Source organism: Thamnophis elegans, chromosome 11, assembly GCF_009769535.1.
Source record: "Thamnophis elegans isolate rThaEle1 chromosome 11, rThaEle1.pri, whole genome shotgun sequence".
NCBI lineage: Eukaryota > Metazoa > Chordata > Lepidosauria > Squamata > Colubridae > Thamnophis > Thamnophis elegans.
In genome coordinates, this window is record NC_045551.1 from 35,124,051 (window position 1) to 35,147,990 (window position 23,940).

The window sequence follows — 23,940 nt, forward strand, 5'->3', positions numbered from 1 at the left end:
AAGTTTATCTAAACTCAAAATATTCTCTTTCAGTTTTTTAAATATTTATGTCATTGAGATTAAATGAAATTTTTGTTTTGTATGAAAAATTAACAGGATGTAGAATGCCCAAGATGGGGATTATTGTTTATTATTATATTTAGTAGTGGCTTTTTTCTTTATCTTAAAGCCTACATTCGATCTAATCAGATTATGGGCTGGGGAGAAAAGGCTATTGAAATACGGTCAGTGGAAACAGGACATTTGGATGGTGTATTTATGCACAAAAGAGCACAAAGACTCAAATTTCTATGTGAACGTAATGACAAGGTAAGATATATATGGATATATTTTCTACTTCTAATACTCAGTTTAGCAGTTTTATAATTACTGTGGAGAAGAATGAATGATGACATTCCTCTGACATTTGAGTGTGGGCAAAAGGATTAGAGGGCCACTGCTATTGATGCACACTGAACTTTTGATTCCTGGAATAACAGCAGAGCTTTAATTAACATCAAAGAGCATGTAAAATGTCTTTCCCCATGGTTTTTCTGCTGCACACTAATATTTCACAGAGGATTGAGTGTCACCATTAATGAACAATGATTTTTTTCATCCTGCTCCCTTCCAGATAGGTCAGGATTGAAATTACCATAATTTTTGTATCGGTACATTACGGGGACGTGGTGGTTCGGTGGCTAAGATGCTGAGCTTGTCGATCAGAAAGGTTGGCAGTTTGGTGATTCGAATTCCTAATCCCGCGTAATGGAGTGAGCTCCCGTTACTTGTCCCAGCTTCTGCCAACCTACCAGTTGGAAAGCATGTAAAAATGCAAGTAGAAAAATGGGAACCACCTTTGGTGGGAAGGAAAGCATTCTGTGCACCTTCGGCATTTAGCCATGCCGGCCACATGATCATGGAGATGTTTTTGGACGGTTCCACCACAAAACCGCGAAGCCCTTATCCGCGCCGACATAAGTGCGGAGGGCAAATCCGTGCCGTTCGAAGCGCTAAGGAAAAACGCGACCCTACCGGGATGACATAATCACGGAGGGCAAATCCGCACCTTCCGAAGCACTCAGCACCTTAAACCTAACCCTAGAGCAAACCCCTAAACCTAATCCTAACCCTTACCTTAATTTAAATCAGCTTTCTGCCGCTGCGCTGTTTTAAAGCGCCCTTCTGTTGTCGCGGTGGTGATGATGCGCGGTGATGACATCGCGGCTTTAGCGACGCGGTTTTATCACCGCTATTTTGACGAGCGCGGTTTTGTCGTGCCACGTTTTTGGACAGCGCTGGCTCTTCAGGGGTGGTGCTCATCTCTTTGAAACAGAGATGAGCACCGTCCCCTAGAGTCGGGAATGACTAGCAAGCATGTATTAGGGGAACCTTTACCATTACCTTACATCACATGAGGCATTATGACAGGAGTAAGAAAAGCTGTAAATGAATTCAGCCTTGTGATGTTTGTTTTGATGATGATTGTTTTCTGTTGGTTTCCCACCTTTGCTCCATGGTCTGATAAGTTTGTTTTCTCTTTATCTCTTGTTTCACAGGTTTTCTTTGCCTCTGTACGGTCTGGAGGAAGCAGTCAAGTTTATTTCATGACTTTAGGCAGGACTTCACTTCTCAGCTGGTAGAAGCTCTCTAGTTTGGCAAGGAATTGCTGTCCTTTGGAGTCTTCATAACTTGGAATCATTTGCAACTGGAGTACAGACCTGCCGTGATGCATTCCAGACATGCTATTGGCATGTGCCAGCATCACTGGTGTTGGGTTCTTTTCATTTTTAAACTGAGGCTGCAGGGTGCAGCTGGTGCTTTTGGCCATCAGGTGCTATCTGATTTGGGATCCCACTAGAGAAAGAATCAGGTCTCTCCTTTTCCTCCTTTCCCGCTCCAGATCTCCTAATGAATAAAGGAAGAGAGACTAACCAGGAAAATGTTTTTGGAAGGAGGCAGGCAGGAGAAGATGCAGGAGGGTGACATAGGTGGACTCTGTGTCACTGAAGCAGGGGGCAAATTTAATATAGTAATATTAACAATGTAATTTAATTGACATTTCTTTTTTCTTTTCTTTCTTTTTTCTTTCTTTTGTAATGTGACTATGTGGAAAAAGAGAAAGATGCAGGTTTTAAAAGTTAATATTTATAAAAATGTGAAAGGCATAGTGGTTGAGGGAAGGTGGGGTGGTTTTCTTTTTAAGTTTTGGCCTGGCCAAGAGTTCAGTCCTTCTTCTCCTGTGTACCAAGTTTTGCCTAAAAATCACAGTGAGTGGGTTTTTTTAAAGAAAAAAATAACAGCATAGTTCACTTTTCTACAATGACTCTTCATTAGGCCAGAACTTGGTAATTTCAGTGTTAGCACTGCCTCAGTTAAAGGTTTAATTTTTGTTTAAACCTAAAATGTGCAACAGCTTTTACTACCAGCCTATGGGGAAAGAAAATTCCAAACATGTTTATTTTTGTGCCTACCTCATTGTTTCTAATGCATACAATAAAAGAGGTGGTTTAGGTTTATAATTTTTTTAGATGAACCAGTACTAATATCCACTTAATTGTGATACCAAAACTATCAGATTACAGTTTTGACTGTTACTTACATACTAGGTTTTAGGAGATCAGACCAGCAGCCACTCGTAATGATTAAATTAGATTTAAGAACTGGAATTCAGTGACTTAAGTAATTGGGTTTTCTTTAATTTTGAAAGAAGTCTTTTAATTTTATTTTTAACAGTTTCATTACCAATGGAACTTAAAGAAGTTCAGCCTAAAATCCAGAAAGTTTTACCTTTAATATGAGAAATTTAGTAAAACACAAGTAACAAAAACTAGGCAAATTCAATACTTTTGTAAGAAATTTGGAATGTTTTCCTGTTCTAAAAATGCAGTGCTCTAAAACTATAAGAATGTAGTTATTTCTTCTTATTCAGTTTTTTTAAAGCAGCATATACTTGTGTTTCAGTGTAAAATCTAAATTCTTGGATCTTTTTCTTTCCCCTGTCCCATGTTTTTAAAGGGGAAAAGCTCCACAAAATTTTGTTTTAGCCAGAGGATTTTTGGCCTTTATAATAAATCTGTCAAGACTAATACTTTGAAAGGCTACATGTGTTTATTACTTGAGAAGACTTGAGTGTGTAATTATCTGTTGGTGATGTAATAATGCACAGTGTCATGATACAATAATTATGATTTTTGAACTTTTGAAAAGGATATTTGGGGTAATTTAGTTGACAGTTGCCTTAAGTTCACTGTTTTAATCAGTGAATTGGATTCCAGTGTTTCATGGCATGAAAATTAGGGACTTATGTGTGATTCTTCAGTTAAGAGGCTTTGACAGATCAAGTAACATAGACCAAATACAATAATACAATAATAATACAATAGCAGAGTTGGAAGGGACCTTGGAGGTCTTCTAGTCCAACCCCTGCCTAGGCAGGAAACCCTATACCGTTCCAGACAAATGGCTATCCAACATCTTCTTAAAGACTTCCAGTGTTGGGGCATTGACAAGCTGTTCCACTGATTGATTGTTCTAACTAATTAATTATTCTAAATGACTTGCTTTGTGTCAAACAGCACCAATTGAAGGAGCCTAGATCTGAGTTAGTAGTACTTAGGTCATCAGTAAAAGTGCTGTTTCTTTTCCTTAACTAACTATCTCCTCTTTATTAAGCAATTTCTTTGAAGGGAAGGCTTTCTTCTTCCCCCAAAAGTAATGTTGTATACAACAAATAGGAACAAATTTCTGGTTTGATTTAAAACAAAAATCATGTCTTCTTCATTGTTTGGGATTTGGATAGCACTGAATGTCAGACCCAAGATTACAGGTGACTTTCACTTCCCTTCATTCCTCTTAGCAAACAGTCAAAAAATCAATGCTAGATTAAATAGTGGAAAATGAACGGGATGCAGGAGATTGGTGTTGCCACCAGCAATAGGATCCTCTCTGGCACTGGAACTGTAGCATAAGATAATAAAGCCTATGGGCCAGAGGCTCTGAGGAAAAGTTTAGAATCACATTATGTGATTAAAACTCATTTAATTTTTGCCCTTTCCTCTCATGCCACCATGTTTGTATGCATGGGTGTGTACACCCTCCCCCCAATGCATACTCATACATATATATATATATATATATGCAGATATATGTATGTAAATATTTAAAAAGAGACTACTGTTCACAAATGGAAGAATGTTGTAATTTTGAAGAATTCTGCCAGATTAATATACTGGTGAAGCTCTGTCCATCAGAATGAAAAGAAGATGGAAAAACAAATCCATGGTGGCTAATTTTACAAGTCAAATCAGTGTTATGAAACCACTACATACGAAATGTTGAAATCCATTTTAAAGCAGTGCTGTTGGTAAGCATTAAGAGTACTCTTAGTTTAGTTTAAGCTTTAAGTAATAATTTCTGTATCCTATGTCAAAGTAATTCTAACTGTATGAATGCAGTGACTTTATTTTTTATCGTATGCACATGTTATGTTGGAGAAAATGTTTACAAAAATGGTTTTGTTACACTAATGTGCATCACATATTTATGGTTTATTTCAAAGTGATTTTGTGGGGTTTAGGTTTTCATAGTGATAGCAGTACACATTTTTGTGTTTTTTTTAATAACCCCAGGAATTGCCACCTATGAAGATGCTTAAACAATAATACAAATGACAAAATTGCAGTAAAATTACTAATTGTAGAACTGCAAAATAGACTGGTGACAAGGAAACACCTAGCCTTTTTGCAGTGATGTCTAATTTTTTTTGTGTATTATAAATTACTGTTTCCCACCCATTTTTTTCCTTAAATAAAGTAAAAATGGCACCTATGTGTATGTGGAAAGTATTTTGAGTAACTTTTTTTTTCTCAAGAGAAAGCTTTTTGAGTGAAATTATGTAGGATTCTTTAAATGGTACACTTTGTGAAATATATATTTTGAAGGAAAAGCTAACACAAAAAAGGAGTGATTCTGTAAATGGTATGTGGGAATGACTTTGAAAAATGAGGAAGAGCCACAAATAGCTGTGGGACCAGTGGCATCTTAGCCAGTAAACAAACGAACAAATGTGTGTGGTTGTATTGACAAACATCTCAAGTGGAAACTTATGTAATTTCTGTGGGCTGTAAAGACAAATAGGGAGAAATGGACTTCCAGACTTGCAAGATTGATGCCAGCCTATTGAGACAATCCAGACAGGAAGCAAAAATAGATGGACTAAATTCACTTTATTATAAGGTTATATTAAAAGAATATTGCAAACCTGAAAGCATATCTCTCTTTTGTCTTTGTAGTCTTAAGAAACTAGTGAGGATTCCTTATCAGATGTCTGGAGGTTCAGCTGTCCTAGCTGTGGTCCTTCCCTTTCTCTCCCAAAGTTATCCCAATAGACCAGTGCAGATGTGTATCTGTTCTGAAGTAAGATGGAATTGATTTACCTCTCAAAACATATAGTAGCTAAAGTATTTTTTCTTTTTCCTCCCCAAAGATTTAACTAGGGTTAATTATTAAGGTATACATATATGGAATGTTCATATGAGGCATGCATCACCTGTTATTTGTATCTCACTGCATTTATATACATGGGTGGTGTTGGTTTCTTTGTTATTTCAGAACAAACTCTGTTTTTATTCTTTTTCTAAACACCATGTACTTTAAGCCCCATGCCTTAATACATTTCCTATACATAAGTATCACCATATGGGCAAACCATAATTTACCTATCCTGTTTTTTCTATTATTTTCAGGAATGCACTAGAAATAATTAGAGACCATGCAAATGTGTAGATGTGAGAAAGAGAGGGAGGTTAATATGGGGAAACTGCATGGAGGGAAGTGTTAATTGGTACAAAGTGAGATAAGATACAATGAATAATGCTTCCTGAAACAAAGTGAATTTGATTGGATGACACTATGGGGAGGTGGTTCTTAGATTAAAGTTCTTAGATTGGGAATATTTTGAAAGAAGAATGTTATGAATCACAGTCATCATATTGAAAAACATTGCAGTGTCTGACAAAAGATCCCTAAGAGTTTTGCTGGGTATCCACAAGTTTGGCTTTATATTAGTTGCTTTCTCAGACGTGTATCCCATCCTTTTTATAGTTGCTTAAGAAAGGACACCTCACTCTCTGTCCTTCTAGTTTTCTTCCCAACAGGAGGCCAGTGCTTTGGCTGATGGAGAAGGACTCGTCCAAAGTTTCCTAATGAGCTTCTAGGGCAAAGGTAGACTTGATCCTCCATATCCGTGAGGCTGACCTGAGATCTTATCCATTCCCCACATTGATTCTTTTCTGCCAGAACATGCATTAGTTTTCAAAATCTTTCCTATACGTATGTGAAAAAACATATTGATTCCTGCTTATGTTTATTGTTAGGGTTAGCTTTTTAACACTTCGGCTGAGTTTCAGAGGTGGGTTGCTGCCAGTTCAGCATGGTTTGGCCGAACTGGTAGTCGTCCAGAGCAACTGAGAACAAGCTGGTACCATGACTCTTTTGGCCCGCCCATCTGCACTCTACACCTGTTTTTATGGCAAAAGGTAAATTGCACACGCACAGCATGCAGCGCCTGCACAAGCCCCGACAATCAGCTGGTTGTAACAGGGCAGTAGGTTGTGCACACGTGCATAGTGCAAATCAGGCATGCGCACGAACGGAACACGCGCTATCAATAAACAGGTAATGATAGTAAGAGCAACACATCACTGCTGAGTTTATACAACATTAAAAATACATCCGAATGACAAACTAAGCTTTATTTGTTTTATGTTGGACTTCTTTCTTTTTCAGTCCAGCTTGTTTTATTAATTCACTATTAACTACTATTCACTGCATTGTGCAAAACCAGAAAATAAACTAAATAACATTCATTAAAGAATTTAGTTCTAATCTATGTTAGATGACTGTGAATGTAGAGTTAAGCAACCGTCTTCTTCCTGTGAGCACACTAAATGTTGCGATCTTGTTCTTGGCAATGACAACCATAATAGTTGTGACAAATTACAAAACAGTCATTTGCCAACAGGCAAACTAATTTTTTTTACTACTCTTCGTTTCGCTCAGTTTAGCCTAACAAAACAATATTTTGGAAATACTATTTTCTTATTTATTTATTTTTAAATGAAGCATTCCCCCTCCAAAAGCAAGCCAGTCTGTATTAAAATTATGCTGACATAATCAGCAATTGGATTTCTAGAAATTACAATAAATAGACAATGATTTTTTGTACAGAGTTTTCAATGCACTGAGCCAAACATTCCCAATCAGATATTCCCTAAATGCATTGGATTTCAACTCCTGATGCAATCACCAGCTTGTTTGTCACTGGCCACACTGATTGTGTGTATTCTACATGTTGAAATCTAGCATATCTGATTGAGAGATATTGTACATTCACTTCTTCCCAGACAAGAAGACTAATTACTAAATTTAAAATAACAACTACCGCTGAACCAAAATTTGTAGAAGATCTAAACCTATATGTCTTTCAAAATAATTATTGCACGTCCTAAATGTCTCAGCCTGTCTCTGTTTTTCTAGATCATCAAAAAGAGAAAACTAAAGGTGGATGAATGAGCAATTTAAGTGTCATTTCTTAGTGTCTTACTATCTTTCTTACTTGTCACAAGAAAAAATATACATTTTAAAATCCATTCATGTCTTATGCACATAAACACATAAACACACATCAAATTAAAATTCCATTAACTTCTATAAATTGTCCAAATTTTCTTTTGTGTAATTCTGAGTTTTTTTAGTCATGCAGTAGACATGAACCTGTTCTTTCTATCTCCTACATTATATCAGTCAACTCCTTAAAAATGAAACAATTGTGTCTGAACCTTGCATGTGTTCTCAGTCATTTTTTGTAATTGTAGATCATACCGTATTTTGGGGAAGAAATTGACTGTGAGATTGTGTAAATGTGCTTTCTTAACTATCTGAGTAACAACAAATAGTTCAGATGTGCTATTCCATTACAACACGCTAGGGTTTTGAAACTCCTGTGAAAAGTACGTGCTGTACATGGAAATAAATGATCGCTTTTTTTCTCCTCTCATTCAGTTTATTTTAAATCATCTGTAAAATCCTCTATGATTGAATACCATTCCCAAACTATTAAGAACTACACTTACTCATTATTCATTTGTTTTTAGGATGTTAAAATTTTCCTCTTTAGCTGTGCTTTTTCAGTATGAATTAGCTAAAATATTTTAATTGTTTGTAATATATTTAATGATTTATCTTCTGACTTGTTATTGTTAGCTGCTATGAATGTACACAAGATAGAATACATTGAAATAAGTTGAAAAAGAACATCGCCATCATATTCTAGCTGTTCATACCAAAAAATCTAGATCCTCACAGTGTAATTAGTTGGTATTAGAAAGAAAAGAGATTGGATACAGAATTTTAAAATATATATTCATCATTCAGTAAATTAAGCTCTTTGATCACATAATTTTATTTGATCTACTTGTTCATGGAGGAAAATTGTTGCTTCCTATTTGAAAAGGAATACATAGATATTCCAATTCTGCCTAGTTTATAATTCCTAGAGATTACCCTGTTACATTACATGGGTCTTTAAAAAGCCAACACAATTAATATACATTTTAAAAATGTCCAAATTAGTGATAATGCCTATACAACCCTCATCAATATAAACAAAAGATTAAGAAGAATACAATATTGGTGAGTGGGTTAATGGTAACATACTAACCCATTTGCCAATAAAAGCTCCTTTTAAAGAGCCGTAGTGGTGCAATGGTTAGAATGCAGTACTGCAGGCTAACTCACTGCTCGCTCTAGGAGTTCGATTCTGAGTGCTCAAGGTCGACTCAGCCTTCCATCCTTTCGAAATCAGTAAAATGGGGGGGCAATATGCTGAGTCTGTAAACTGCTTAGAGAGGGTTGTAAAGCACTATGAAGCAATATATAAGTCTAAGTGCTATTAGTATTTAAATGCCATTGCTGAGGCAAAGGCAAGATGAGGAAAGAATTCTAAGGAAGAACCAGGAGATCACAACTTTGGAAAGGAGATCCAGAAAGATCCAGAGATAACAAAGGGAATAAACAGGATTCTAAGAGAAAGAATGATAAATATTAGAGAGTGCAGTGGGAGATTATGACTTGAGGGATATAAATGCAAACATCAGTAGTTTAAATGGAGAGCTAGTGAAGAACAGTGTCTTGCAGTGAAACATGAGGATAGTGTAGAAATTCTGAGCAACAACTGCTCAGAATTAGGGGATAGAAAACTTGAGAACATGCTAGGAGCTTATTTAAACTTGAAAAAGTCCATAATGCTTGTGAAAGTTGAAAGAAAAAAAAGAGATAGTGGTGGATAGATTGTATCGTCATACAAATAAAGAGATTAAAAGGTGAAGTTGAAGACAAGCCTTTCTGGAAACCCTATGGAGTAGATTTGATATTAACTTTATGGCATTTAAGTTTGTAACAGCTTAAGTTTGAAATAAGTGTACGCACTCTCATTATGTACCAATAACAATTTGGACTGCTCCATTAAAAAGCTCATGATTCTACAGATACTCATCCAATACAAACTAGCTACTTGCTGCAAGAGCAACCACAATGTCCACTGACTTCCATCAAGATTCAGAGATTGCAAGTGAGAGAAACTCAGACAATCAGGAAATAAGTGAAAGGAAACAAGAGGATGGAAAGATCCTGGCTGAAACCTTACAAATCTTTGTCATATCCTTACTCAACTTGAAACCATGAGAAAATTTTCAATTTAAAATTACGAGAATATATTCTGTCCATTATCAAGGATCACAAAAGAGCAATAGAGGTTGTGGGTTGGTTTTTTTTTTTTTTTTGGATCATTAGCATTACTGTGATTGGAAATCCTGATCATGAATCTAGGAACCCAGTGGAAAGCTTTAAAGGTTAAACAAGTCATTATTCTATATGGGAAAATTCCTGAGCCAGTACCATCTTTAAATACTAATTTGAAGATAAAAAGCAGTCAAAGGAGCCTTAACTGGAAAAACAGTATCAAATTGTTTGTGTATCCTATGCTGCTGTCAGTTCTGAAAAAAAATATGATGTAAAGCATTGGAAGTTCTCTACCAGAATATAATTTTATTAAAAATGTAGGTGTTATTTAGTGTAATTTATATGAGTTATGAGTGCAGATGAAAAGAAAAATTACTATCGAAACAATGCTTTTCTGCTTGCAGGTTGTTTTCCTTGTAAATATTGTTTGCTGAAACAGAAGTTCTGTTACTAGTTTAGTCGTACAGAATTCAGCAGAACTGAAATTGAGCTAGAAATTATAAAAATGTAATCTCAATTCTTGGAAATATCCTTTAAGGACAGAAGTAAAAGAAGAAGTCAATTAAAAACCATTTTCCAGAGAGTAAGATAAAACCTCAATGTAATGGACCATTTTGACAAGAGGAATGTCTGCTGAATCTAAATGTCCATTAAATCAGAAATTGCATTGATTTACACTCTTTGCATAATTATGTATTTAAGTTCATTTGTAGTAAAATACTGATTAAATGTAGATTAGTCCAGGAAATATGAGTGAAGTCCTAATAAAAAAGCGTATTTCAAAGTCTATTAAATTGCGGGGTTATTCATATATTATTTTAGATGGCTTACTCATTTGATTTGTTTTAAAAAGCTCCATAAAATGTTAACCTCATTAGTAAATAGTAAAACAAATTAATGCTGATATGCCTAGTGAATAAATATATATGTTGTATCAGATTACTGTCTCCAGTCTTTCTTATTTAAATAAACTGGTTGAGAGCCTTGGACAGGTCTCCATTTCAAAGAAACTCCAAGATGGCTGAAGTGTTGTCCTGTGGTCAGCATGGATCTGAACTGGAAAAGAATATGCAGACTCCGTTACCTAAAGGGAACTGAACTGGATGTTGACTGACTTCTGTCTGTCAAAGTTAAAGCAATTTGGAATTTCCCTGAATGTACAAGAACAAAAGCACATTTACTGAAAGTCAGTGGAGCTGTAGGATTCAAATTAGAAAGATTACTTGTTACTTGTGGGAAAATATTCAAAATATCACAAGCTTGCAAAAACAAAGTAGATAATTATAAATACATTTTCATTGGAACCTGGCTAGAATTCAACAACCATATATTTTATTATTAATTTTATTCAGAATCTTGGTATTTCTAATTCTGGTTTACATTTTCGGTGTTTTCCTTCAATCATAGCATGATTTCTTAGCTTTTGGTTTTTAGCTGTGTACAGGAATCAATATGTAAAATCTCAACAGAAATTATTAGGTAAGGCAAAACAACTATGTATTCAAAAATCCACATAACTTCCTTTTCAGAGCAAATGTTGCTGATTGATTTGGCATTGCTTTAATACAAACAAGTAATGCTAGTCCTTCGTCAGCTTAGTCTTTCCCCTGGCATTCAACCTGAATGTAAATTTAAGGCCATTATTCCATGTTCTTCACTCAGAGATGAAGCAGTAGTTAATTATTTGGGGAGTCCCATGATAAATCCATCAAATTTGAGACCCAAATCAAGCTCACTGGAGAAACTGGCTGAAGGACTCAAAGTAAAAAGATTTCCACATATAGTAGCAAGGGTTTTGACAAGCTGGAGCTTGTGCATACAATTTGCATGGATGCACAATTGGCCAGTGAGTCTGCTTGCTCAGAGCAGAGTTCATGGTGTATTGGTTTGTTTTTCAAATTTATGCAGCTGTCCATTTCACAAAGCTGGTGACCAAAGGTTAAAAAGTAAAGATAAGGCTTAATTTTCACCCCAAAAGACTTCCAAATAACCCTATTAGTGCAGCTGTTGATGTATTTAGTTGATCAGTCCTATCCCTGCCTTCTGATTTTTTTTTACCCTCAAAGATTGTATTCATAAGGACTGCATTGAGGAGGCAGAGTCTACTGATCCAGCGTGGGAACAGTGAGAAATACTGTTGGTTCAGCATAGATGCTTGGGTCAGGACATATTGTGTCTCACAGTTGGGATGCTTCTTCCTTATTTAAAGAAAACTCTTGAGAAAGGACCTTGATGGGCAACATTTCTTCAGTTGTGTGATATGAGTTTCTTGCAAACAAATTATGTCATTCTTGAACTATTTAAGATAGTGAAATATTTTCTTTCTCTTCTGTGGAGAATTCAATCCATTGACATTCCATGTTAAAATCTTAGTTGTCATCTCTGGTTAACTGAAGCTTTTTTAGAGCCTCCTGCATGGCCTGTTTAACCTTTGGCCTAGCTCCTCCCACGGCTTCTGAGCTTGTTGCTGTAACTCCTTGATCGATGGCCGGTGATTGTTGAGGTTGTTGTCTTTTAGCTTGTTTTTCCATTCGTCTGGTAGTCATACGGCTAGGTCTTTGTTCCATAACACCTTGCCCTTCTAGGGAGGGGAGATGGTACATCTTGTCTGGTAGTTGTGTGGTTTGCTGTCTGTCTTGTCCTTCTTGCAGTCTTTCTCCGGATCCAGATGGTGCAGGGTGTCCCGCCTTCAAAATATTGTGATAAAAATCTCGAGCTTTCCATACGGAGTTGAGACGATATCTTTGCCTGTCAAATGTAAATATAATACCAAATGATGCATCCCATCTGTACTGTATCTGACGGTTTCTGAGTTCTTCCACTAAAAAAGCATAGTCTCTCCTGGCTCTTAGCATTTGAGGTGGTATTTCTTTCAGAACAGTCAAATCCTGGCCCCCAATTTGGAGCCTAGGGTTATAGGACTCTTGTAGTATCATGTTTCTGAGCTCTCTTGTAGTGAAATATATAACTACGTCTCAGGGAAGTTGCTTCTGTTTTGCCACCCAAGAATTAACGCGATAAGCTTTATCGATCTGCCAGTCAAAGTTAGACTGCGGTCTTCCCACCAGACAATCAAAAGCTTCTGAAAGAATCTGTTTCAAGTTCTCCTGTTTATCCTCACGTAACCCCCTTACTCTTAGTGCCAGCTCCATCTGCCTGTACTGTATCATAATAATTTGTTTTTCAGCGTTTTCAACTTTTTGTTGCACCACCTCAGTTTTGGATGTCAAATTGGTATTAGCTTCATTAAGATCCTCTAGATTATCTTCAATTCCAGAAACATGTTCTGTCAGTACAGTTACAAGTCCCAGCATATCATCTTTCATTTTAGCAATCCTAGTATCAATTTTATCATACAAGTCCGCCTTAAGTTCTTTTATCTCCTCTTTTATCTCCTCTTTAAAAACTCTAAAAGTTTCCAAAAAAGTTCTTTCATTAGCAAGTCTCCAGTAGGGGGCATAGAGGGTGGAGGCTGCGACTTTGTGCCAGGTATTGGGGATGTACTTCTAGGAGGGGGTTTCAGTCCAGGACCTAGTTTTGAGGCCATTCCAAGTCTTATCTTCAAGCAATTAATCAAACTCTACTGGCCCGCTATGCAGCTACGAAAAGAGGTATTAAATCACCTCTTTATTAGCTCCGTAGGACTTTTCAGAAGGTTTCAGAAAAAAAGCATTGTAAAGAAACAGCTCAGCATATTCAACGTCATTTTAGACTTCTATATATTAGAAATATATATTAGCAAGGTTAATAAAAAAAAGGTCTTGTAAAATCTTGTAGAAGTGAAACTAATTAATATAAATCTGCTGGCCGGCTATAAGGCAGAGTGATAAATCACTCCCTTCCTTTGAAGTTTTATAGCTGTTCTTTGCAAGAAGATTAAGAAGGTGAGCGTTGTCACGGAGAATTCACAGTCGCCATTTTAAAAGCTTTTTTAAATAGCCAAATTAACGAAGGAAGATCTTGTAAAAAATGAAGCTAGGATTTAAATAAGCAAATGAAGTTCTCAGGTACGGACTCTGCTTGTATTAAAATCAAATAGTTCAAATATTGTTCTAAGTGGGAGGATCTTACTTTGGGCTGTAAAAAAACAGCTGTAGATTCCGGCACGGAGATGATTCAGCCTCGGCTGGCCCCCCCTCTCTTCGCAGACATAAAAGCTGCAAAGATCAAAAAGGCACTTTGCCAGCTGGATCTCTCTCCTTCCCTTCTTGCCTGAAGGATAAGGTACCTGTCAGATGTCTAGACAGATAACGCAACCAGGAACTCGGGAGCAGCTCTATTAAGCTGCTACCATCAGCAAGGTCCCGCCCAGGAAGTCTCTACTAAGCATTTTTAAGGAAGGAATGCACATTGTCTTCAATCAGACCCCCAACCTAACCTGAATTCAACTTCCAATGATCTATTGTTGTGTGTCAAAAGTAACATTTTCTAACCTTTGTTTGCATCAGTGGCCAGTGCCATGCTACTCTAGGCTGGGAAATTAGGAGTCCCACCTGTATGGCAAAGTCATTAATACTGCCCCATCCCTCCCACCTCCAATATGCATGTTGGAATTCAGTATTAATTGTTACACTGTTTTCACACTTTTAGCCACAGAATTGTATATGCGTGAGTGACTATATCTGAGAAGAAGCTACACAGTCTAGATAAGAAATGTGAGACTCCATCCTAATTAACTTGCTACAATGAAAACTGATTATTTACTTTTACAGTTTTTAATGTTTTTCATTTCAGACCAGCATTAAAGACATTTCCTGAATTCCATGCTATTCTTGCTTTTTTGATTTTGTAAGCTATGTAGAGATTGATGAATTATAATTGGCAAAGAATACATAACTATTTTCAAGAAAAATAAGATTGTAAAGAGGTTCTTGACATTTCCAATGCTGCTATTTGTTCTAATGATTCTGGAGAAAATAGTTGCAAAGCAACAAATCCATTTTATTCACTTTCTGAATTAAAATGTTTCAATCCTTCAGTTACTCTCCTACAACTATTCAAAATAGAGGTGACCAGGTTAAATTTGAGTTCTAGAAAAATTACAAAGAGAAGGCCACCATGTACTGTATCTCATTGTACGTGACAGGCCAAAGAATTAAAAGTTTCCATTCACTTGCATAATTGCTGATGAGGCTTTCCCATTTCCAGTTCTTGTTCATTCAGCCAATTGTCAACAGGAGTGTGATTTCATCCAGCATGCGATGATGAACCATCTCTTGATCTGTCATCTTAGAAGTCTTCATTCTGGAATTTCCTCATGCTACATAAACTTACACTTACCACAGATCAACCTTTCTGCCTCCATTACCTGCTTTGAAAGAGTCTTGTATATTTTCATCATTTCAAGATATTTGATCACACCTTAACATATATAAATATATAAAGCAAAGCTATACAATCAAATAGCAAGACAATATGATAAATATTGGCATAAAGTTATTCCATTTGCAGGATACTAGATGATCAAAACTCATGTATAATCCATATCAACATAATATCACAGCATCTGATAGGTGGAGAAATCACCTTGGTTGTTTTCTGGAATTTGCCTGACAAATAGGATCTATGAGATTCAGAGGTGTTTGGAAATAGGAATGAACAACATTTGAATATTACTGAATTCTGAATCCCACGAGTCCTAGCCCGCTTGGCCACCAATGATGGACAATTGAGTTGCAGTTGAATAATATTTGCAGGTTTGCATGTTATCCAAGTTTGCTTTATAGATATCATTGTTAATGTCATCTAAAATGTCATAGACAAGTCTGGGATAACACATTAATAGCAGGATAGTTTAGTAGAATTTACCTGAATAGAAAAGATTACAAATTGTGGGGAAACATCTATCTTATTTGAGATGGAGTCTTTCACTTAATGTATTAAATTTGCCTCAGGACAGCAGGATCAAAGCAACCAATGCAGTGTTCTAAAGGGGGAGGGGCTTTGAAATTCTAGACCAAAGTTTTTTCTAGTTTTGGTTATTTTAAAAGGGACATATGTGAATTAAGAGGTTTATTTGTGACTCTGGGGGCCACAATACATTTACTTTAAAAACACTGAACCTTGAATTTCATGATACAATTTGGGGTCTTGTGGTCTTTAATCCTTAAATTCTTGAGAAATTAATTTTTCCAGGCAACAATAAATCCATTTGCTATGATTAAAGCAATACAGCACTTGAATATCATTTCACAATAACTTTTCTCCAAAGAAGAGAATTATATAGAACTGGAGTTCCTGACCTGAGGACGATGATAATTTGTTCAGAAGTAAATATTTCCATAGGAAGAATAGAAAAGTGAATCAGGACAAAAATATAGTTTCTGAATCCATCAAATCTTATCAGTGAAATCTGTACATGTTCACATAAACTAATTGTTATTTTGGAAAGGTCCTAAGAAGGAACTCCCTACTGAGAACTGTCTACATAGCTTCTTGCTCATTTGGATTTAGAATTTAAAGATCTAAGCAATTCCATCTGGTAATAAAGTGTTTCTGTGATTTGCCAAAACAATCCTCCGAGGCAAAAGGGGGAAAAAAAGGTCAAAGAGCATGTCTCTGAAATCCAGAGAGAATGTTTTCCAGTAAATGGAGCTGCACACAACATACTTTAAGTAAAAAAAAGCCCCAAATATCATTTGGGAATTGTAATTCTTTACCACTCTAGTAAGAAGATATCAAGAGCTTCCCAGAAATTGATTAGCACTGGCAAATCTCCATTCCTTGCTCAAAAGCCATATTTACAATATAAATTTAGCTTTCCAAAGGATTCAGGAGAGTAGCCATATGATATGAAAATGTATATTTGAGTAATGAGAATACACGGCTAGGTACATAATACATTTTCATCCAATAGGTCAGTGCTTTCCAACTGTGGCAAATTTAAAACGAGTGGACTTCAGTTCCCAGAATTCTTAACAAAGGCAATGGTAGCTATGGAATCCTGGGAGTTGAAGTCCATATATTTGGAAATGGTCAGGGCTGGGAACCCTTGCTATAGGCAAATGAAAGAGCTGCTGGCTTTAGGACTGAAATAGTCAATCAATGTGAGGAACAGCAAAAATCTTTCTTTCCTGTATACCTGGTGACAAATTGATTTTGTACCATTAAGTCACTGTTGACTTGGGGGCACAGTGGGTCAGTGACTTATTGAGGCTGTAACTGCTAGCCAGAAATGATCTGTACTCCTGTGGTTCGAGCCTGGCTCCTCAAGTTAGGGTGAGCTCCTGCTGCCTGCTCCCTGGCTCCTATCCACCAGCAGTTTGAAAACATACAATACTGCAAGTAGATAAATAGGCACCACTTTGGTGGGAAAAATCTAGCTGTGTTCATGTGTGCTAAAGTAAAAGCCAGCACCGGACCTCGCCAGAAGTGAGACAATGCAACACAAGGCAGGTAAGGAAAAGCAAAAATGATGGAGGAACCCAGAAGAGCCAGCTAGTCAGTTGCTGTAGACTAGTTCACCCTGTAGGGCACCAACCACTGTATAGGCATGCAACCACTGAACAGAATGAACTAGCAATTTAGGCAGTCAGGACTGCATTATGTCTAGCATTTTAGATTTCCCTGACATTGTATGCCTTACGCTAAATAAATAAATAACTGTTGACTTTTGGAGTTCATATAGATAGACTTTATTGCAGCCTGACTTTTCCAATTTCCAATGGGGTACTTAACCATTACAGCAATTAATCATCTTGCTATTGATTATTTTCTTGTCTTTTTTTAAATCCTTCTTTGCATAATGTGTCCAAAATACGTTGAGTCTGGTAATTTATTGGCAATTCTTAGAAAAATTGATTTGTTTTATTGTCCATTTGTATCCTTTCTTGACTAACTATTGCATGCTTCAGAGACTTCTTCACCACCAAAATTCAAAAGCATCAATACTCTTCATATTCTGAGGCTTCTTTAAGTCCAACTCTTGCCTTCCAAGAGTGTCAGAGGAAAAAATAATTTCCTGCATGATTCTGACCTTTGTAGGTATAGACAGATCCTGCATATGTAAATATGTTGTCACTGTTATTATATCAATTGCCAGTCCATGGTATATTTCTCACAGTGACCTTAGGCAGTTTGCAAGCAATAAAAACACTCTTTAGGGAATAATAATTTAAAAAACCCAATACTTAGCCCAGCGATGGGTTGCCAATTTTTTACTACTGCTTCGGGCGCGCTCATGCATGTGTGACACTTCTGTGCATGCGCAAAAGCATCCAGGCTGCAGCCACTGCTAATACTGGTTCATCCAATCCAGGCCGAATGGGTAGCAACCCATCTTTGACCCAGCCCCACGACAACACACAGTCAAATGAGCCCTCTGGCAAAACCAAGTCTTCAGAACTTTACAAAAGAGTGTCAAAGTGGGAGCCAGTCTAATCTCTGTGGGGATGATGTTCCAAAGGAAGGGAACCACCACAAAGTAGTCCCTTCTGGGTTCGACCAGATGTACCTCCTTAATGGACAAGGCTTGCAACATTCCTTGCCTCCACGCTTTAGGTGGTCAGGTGGATGTGACCGGCAAGTCCAAGAGTCCCTTGGATAACCCCTGTCCCAAACCATGAAGGGCTTTAAAGATAATAACCAGCACCTTGAATTGCACCTGGAAGCAAATTGACAGCTCCCACAGGAGAGGTAACACATGTGCACACCTGGGTCTGCAGAAAACCGTGTGGGACACTGCATTTTGAACCAGCTGGAGCTTCTGGATGCCTTTCAAGGGCAGCCACATGTAGAATGTGTTGCAATAGTCTGACTAAATTGACATGATGGCATGAAATTTTTAGAAAGTTAATTATGAACCCCAGGTTGGTATAATGATTAAGGCACTAAGCTGGAAACTTAGAATTCTAGTCCTATCTTACGCTTAAAGTGACCATTTGCCAGTCCTTCTCTCTTAGACCTAAGAAGCAAGCAAAGGCAATCCATTTCTGAATTTTTGTCAAGAAAACAGCAGGAACTCACCCAGGCACTTGAAGGCACACATACTACATGTCTAAAGTCTAATATTTGAGATATATTAGCCTTTATTGCTAATATAAGGGTTTGTGTAAATGTTACATATCCACATTTCTTTATTTTCTTATTTCCAGAATTATAGCTTTTAAAAGTCAAAGTATTTACCTCAGCTAATTTGGTTGTTTTACATTATTCTGTTGATGGGAATGAATTTAGATGAATGATTCACTTATTCAGTGTTATTATAATCTCATATAAAATTCCTTTAATTCCTATTACGATTGAATTGTGGTCACCATCCCCCTTATGAAATGAAGCAGAAACACCAAGATAACATATTAAAAGGAAATGATGAGAACCTCAGATTGAAGTAGATTGTGCCCTCACTGGATCATTGAAAATCCACTAATGGGAGAACTAGAAAAACAATGATGCATACATCAAATACTTTTTTTTTTATTAGAAAGTTTTTTAATTTTAATTTGAAACAAGTACAACATCTTTCTTTACATCTATAGAAAATGTATCAGTCGATCACAAATAAACTTTGGTACATCTCCTCCACAGTCAACAAACATAACTCATGTTAACTCGAGCATTTTAACTCAGATATTCATACATATCACCATCATCATATATCCATTTTCATTTGACTGTAATTATTATTTAAAAATATTAATAAAAGTAATAATCTTGAACAATACATGCCCACCCCAGTGGGAAAAGAAAAAAGCAAAAAGAAAAAGCAAAAAAAAAGCAAAAATAAAACAAAAAAAGACAAAAAGGACAAAAAACAAGGCAGGAAAGAAAAAAAGAAAAGAAAAGGAACACAGGTATCTATTATATAAAAGAAAAAGTATATCAACTGGTTACAACATGCTTTGGTGCATCTCTTCCATTAACTCATATTAATTCAAATATCTTAACTCAAATATTTACCATATTCGTTATACCTCCACTTTTAGTTAACTATATTTATTTAAACATCCTTCATCCTTAACTATGCCAAAGGATTAATCCATAACACATGCTGACATTTCATTTACTTGTTTGTAAAATCCTCTATTAACATCAAATCCTCATATCCTATTTCAGCTGAACATAATATTTAGTTATATCATATATCATAACATTTTCCCCATATTGATTAACATTTAGCTGTATATATTTTATTTAGTTTTTTAATAGTGATAATTATTGTAATTGATACCCTTTATGTATAATCCAAAAATGTTTTCTCATATCCAATTGTTATTTATCATATCAACTCCACATTATATACATTACTATCAATATCAATTATTATTCAGCTATATCTATTACAAAAAAGAGTAATTAGATTTAGCTAATTTTCAATTGTATTCTTCAGTCTATCAGCCTATGTCTCTCCAATAGCAAAACTTCCTTAGTCCTCTTACCATTCCTAAAACAAATTCCCCAATCGTTTTTATAAGCAAGTCCAAACAGAAATATCTTCACACCTTTTTGCTTAGGATGCCTCTGACATAATAACTTTGTCCTTGGCTTGTTCCAATCAATTTATCTTTGACTTTCAAGGGTGGTGTCGAAAGTTCTGCAAATAATGTTTCATAAAGTATAAATTCTTTGATGTTACTCATTCCTCCTGGAATCTGTCTTTTGAGATAAATTTTCTGTATGGCCCCCCTTTCAAACGTTACATCTCTTTCTCTTTCTGCCTCCAAAGTAAAACAGATGCCCGGCGTGTCAGCAGATTGAGAAATTTCCTTTCTGACATTCTTCATCTGGATTTCAGGAACACTCAGACATTCAACGCTCTGACTCTTTTTTTCATAGTTTGATGTTAAAAACAAGAGATGGTCGATTTTTTTTCGATTTCTTTTCGGATTTTTCATAAATATCAAACAACTTCTGGAAAGCAGAGAAAATCTTTTGAAATGAATCACTTGAAGCAAGTACAGACGCCATGATGATGTGACGCAGATGAAATTGCAAGTAGGGACACACTGGAAGCTATGCAGTCTTATCTGAACTTAGACTAACACAGCCAAGCAATAAAGATGTCAAATTATAGTAAATTGGTTTACAGCCCACTTAAGGAGAGCCGTGAGGGAGTGTTGAAGTGGAATAAACTTTCCTTTATCCACGTAAACAGCATTCAAAGCATTTAAGAAATAAAGTAACCACCAACCATAAATCCATTAAAAAAAAAACCAATTCGCCGCTAGATTCTTCTGTTCTTTGGTTTCAATTAGCTTAAATTTTAGTGCGGACCGTCTCTCTCTTTGAGTAGTAAAATCAACTTACCAGATGGAAACACTTCTGCCATTCTTAGGGGCTGCCTGCAGTTTCGGTTAGCATAGAGCTAATCCAGGAAGGTATGGCAAAAGGGGTTAAGTTCCAAGCCCCCCCGAGACCTGCGAACGTCTCTGAGGTCACTGGATCTCCCCAAACCTTCACTGTCTCTCCAGGACAGCTAGGGTCGTAAACGGCCCGTCCATTTCTTCCGGAATAGGGGAATTTCAGGAATGGCCTGAAACTCCGTCTTCTCACTGCTAAGCCCCGCCTTCTTCCTTGCATACATCAAATACTGAATGGCTACTAGATGCATCATGCGTAAAAGTATTGTGAAATGTTATTTGCACATATACATGTATTTTGACTTATTATACTTATGGTACATTATTTTAATTTGTGGGAAACAGCATCCTTGGAGTTCAGATTTGTTAAGAGGAACTAATTCTAAGACACACTACTGGCATTGCTTTGCAATGGCTTTGCTTAATTGTCTTGTTGGTTGATGGTTTATTTGTATGTTATATTTGGAACTTTCTGCAATCTAGAGGATTACGGTGTGTTAATATGATATAAAAATACCATATCAATGGAAAACATGCAAGTCAGCATAGAATCAGACCTCAGTAATAATGCCAATTACCCCCAAATCAAGTAAAGTAAAACTTTTCAGAATAGCATATTTCTGAGATGCTGGAAGGGGCATCTCATGATGAGGAACTGCTCGATCTTCAAAAGTGGTTTTTCCAGAGAACTGACACTGTTGCTGAGAAGGGTGCAGGCTGACAAAAATCTTCGCCACCCACGATGCCCTGAGAAAGCAGCCAGTGTCAGCAATTGCTCACAATAAGGGCAGACCAGAAGTTGTCATAGTCCATGACAAAGCAAATGAGAGGTTTAATCAACTACTCAATTCCCACACAAATGAAGAAATGGATGAAAAGAAGCAATGTCTTTAAAAATATCTTTTAAATAGATATAGTTCTTTCTGTCATTTGTCATCTAAACTATCTGAGTCATTTGGGGTTTAATGACATTTTTTTCTATAGGAAGTTTTTGCTGAAACATTTTCTTTTTCAGTTCTAGTTTATGCGGCAATCTATTCCTGAGATCTGTGATTTTAGCAAGAGTTTCCTTTCACTTCTTATTCTATTCCAATTGTACTTGGGTTGTGGAAAGTAGATACTATACACAGCTATCTCAGAGATACTCAGTGAAAATGTTGTAGATTCAGCCTATAAATCTTGAGAATGTAATGATAATCTGTGGGAAATTAACACATTTTTCAATTAATTCAATCACAGGTTTGAAAAAAAAAAATTCGAGAGCTGTTTTGGTTATTCCATGTAATCTTTATGTTTTTTGGTGCGCTGAATCTGAAAATGACCTCCATTTTGTCATAGGGCATCACGTTTCCTGACAATTTAGGTAACTATGTTAAATAAGGCAATACCTCAAAATAAATGGAAATAGACTTATACAATTAAAGTTTTATTACAATATTTTCATGAAAATCCTTTTTTGAACTGAAATGAGCTCACCTACACACACTAAACTCGATTCTTCTTCCTTGTGAGGCTCCTCTTGGTGCATTTACGCTTGTGAGTAGCATCTGGAATGTCTCTCTGAAGTATCCAACAGTAGTCTGCCATCATTGTAATGCTCCATTTTCCCTCGTATCTCCTTTCCATCTCTTTAATGTCTTGGTGGAATCGTTCACCTTGTTCCTCACTCACAGCTCCCAAATTTTCAGGAAAGTAGTCAAGGTGGGACTGGAGGAAATGCACTTTCAAACTCATCAGGCAACCTAAAGCTTGAAATGCTTTCAGCATTCGTCTGACGATCTTTTTGTAATGAGGATCTTTGTTATTGCCTAAAAATTTATGTACGACTTCTTTAAATGCAATCCACCCTTCTTTTTGAGGATCTGTCATGGTATTGACAAACTCTTGATCAACTATAACCCTTCTAATGCTTCATCAATCCCAATTTTATGTGGAGAGGTGGTAGAAGAACTTTATGGGAAGGTACTAAAGTTCCTTGGAGGACATTTTTTCACCGACTGTTAGCACCCTTGGATGCCAACTCTTCTTGGTCCAATGATTTTTCGGTCTTGACTGTCCCATAAACACAGAAAACAAGGGTATTTGGTATACCCAGCTTGTTGCCCGAGCAGCATGCACAAGACCTTCAAGTCCCCACACACTTGCCAACCATGGTCTTCATATTTAAGTTTATGAAGAACCAATTCCAAGTTCTTGTAGGTTTCCTTCAAGTGTACGGAATGACCTATAGGTATGGAAGCGTAAAAACCGTTGTGGAGTAAAACTGCTTTGAGACTTCTTTTTGAAGAAACTATAAAAAATGCCATTGCTCTGAATCATATTGAATTTGAAATTGACCCACCAGACCTTCAACATCGATGAAATAAACCAACTTGTCTTCCTGGGCGAAGTAAGGAACGAATTCCTTTTCACGATGTCTGAACCATGAAGATGACACTCCTGGCAACAATAAATTCCTGCTTTTCAGCCTTGATCTGAGTTACTCAGCAGCATCTTTGAGAAGATTCAAGTCTCTTACCAAATCATTCATCTCCTCCTGAGAAAACAATTTTGGTCTTGTATCATCTTCAAAGCCAGAACTTGATTCATCATCTGGTTCAGGTATGACTTCACCTTCATCGGAGCTAGGTATCTCTTCCAAGGTAGCAGGGAGCTTGGGTACTGGTATAACTGTGCCATGGGGGATGGGACGAATTGCTGAGTGAAGATTGGGGTATGAAATGGAATGCTTCCATTTGGAATTAAACCCTTTCACATCGCATGAACAAAAGTAATAGTCATCACTACAGTTCTTTTGCTCTCGCCATACCATAGGAATCTCATAATGGAAAGATTTTTTCTTACCCTTGAACCAGTTTCGGAG

At 36.6% G+C, this 23,940-nt stretch overlaps 1 protein-coding gene across 6 annotated transcripts in view; it reads left to right on the forward strand.

The window, feature by feature from the left end:
- The window catches only part of MAP4K4 (mitogen-activated protein kinase kinase kinase kinase 4), a 166,229-nt gene extending 162,822 nt beyond the window's left edge, over positions 1-3,407 (forward strand). For all 6 annotated transcript variants that reach the window (XM_032226564.1, XM_032226567.1, XM_032226565.1 and 3 more), the window contains 2 exons: positions 170-309; positions 1,539-3,407. In XM_032226564.1, the coding sequence (XP_032082455.1) occupies positions 170-309; positions 1,539-1,622 (224 nt within the window). In that variant the 3' untranslated portion in view covers positions 1,623-3,407. The remainder of the gene's footprint in view (positions 1-169; positions 310-1,538) is intronic.
- The last annotated feature ends 20,533 nt before the right edge of the window (positions 3,408-23,940 follow it).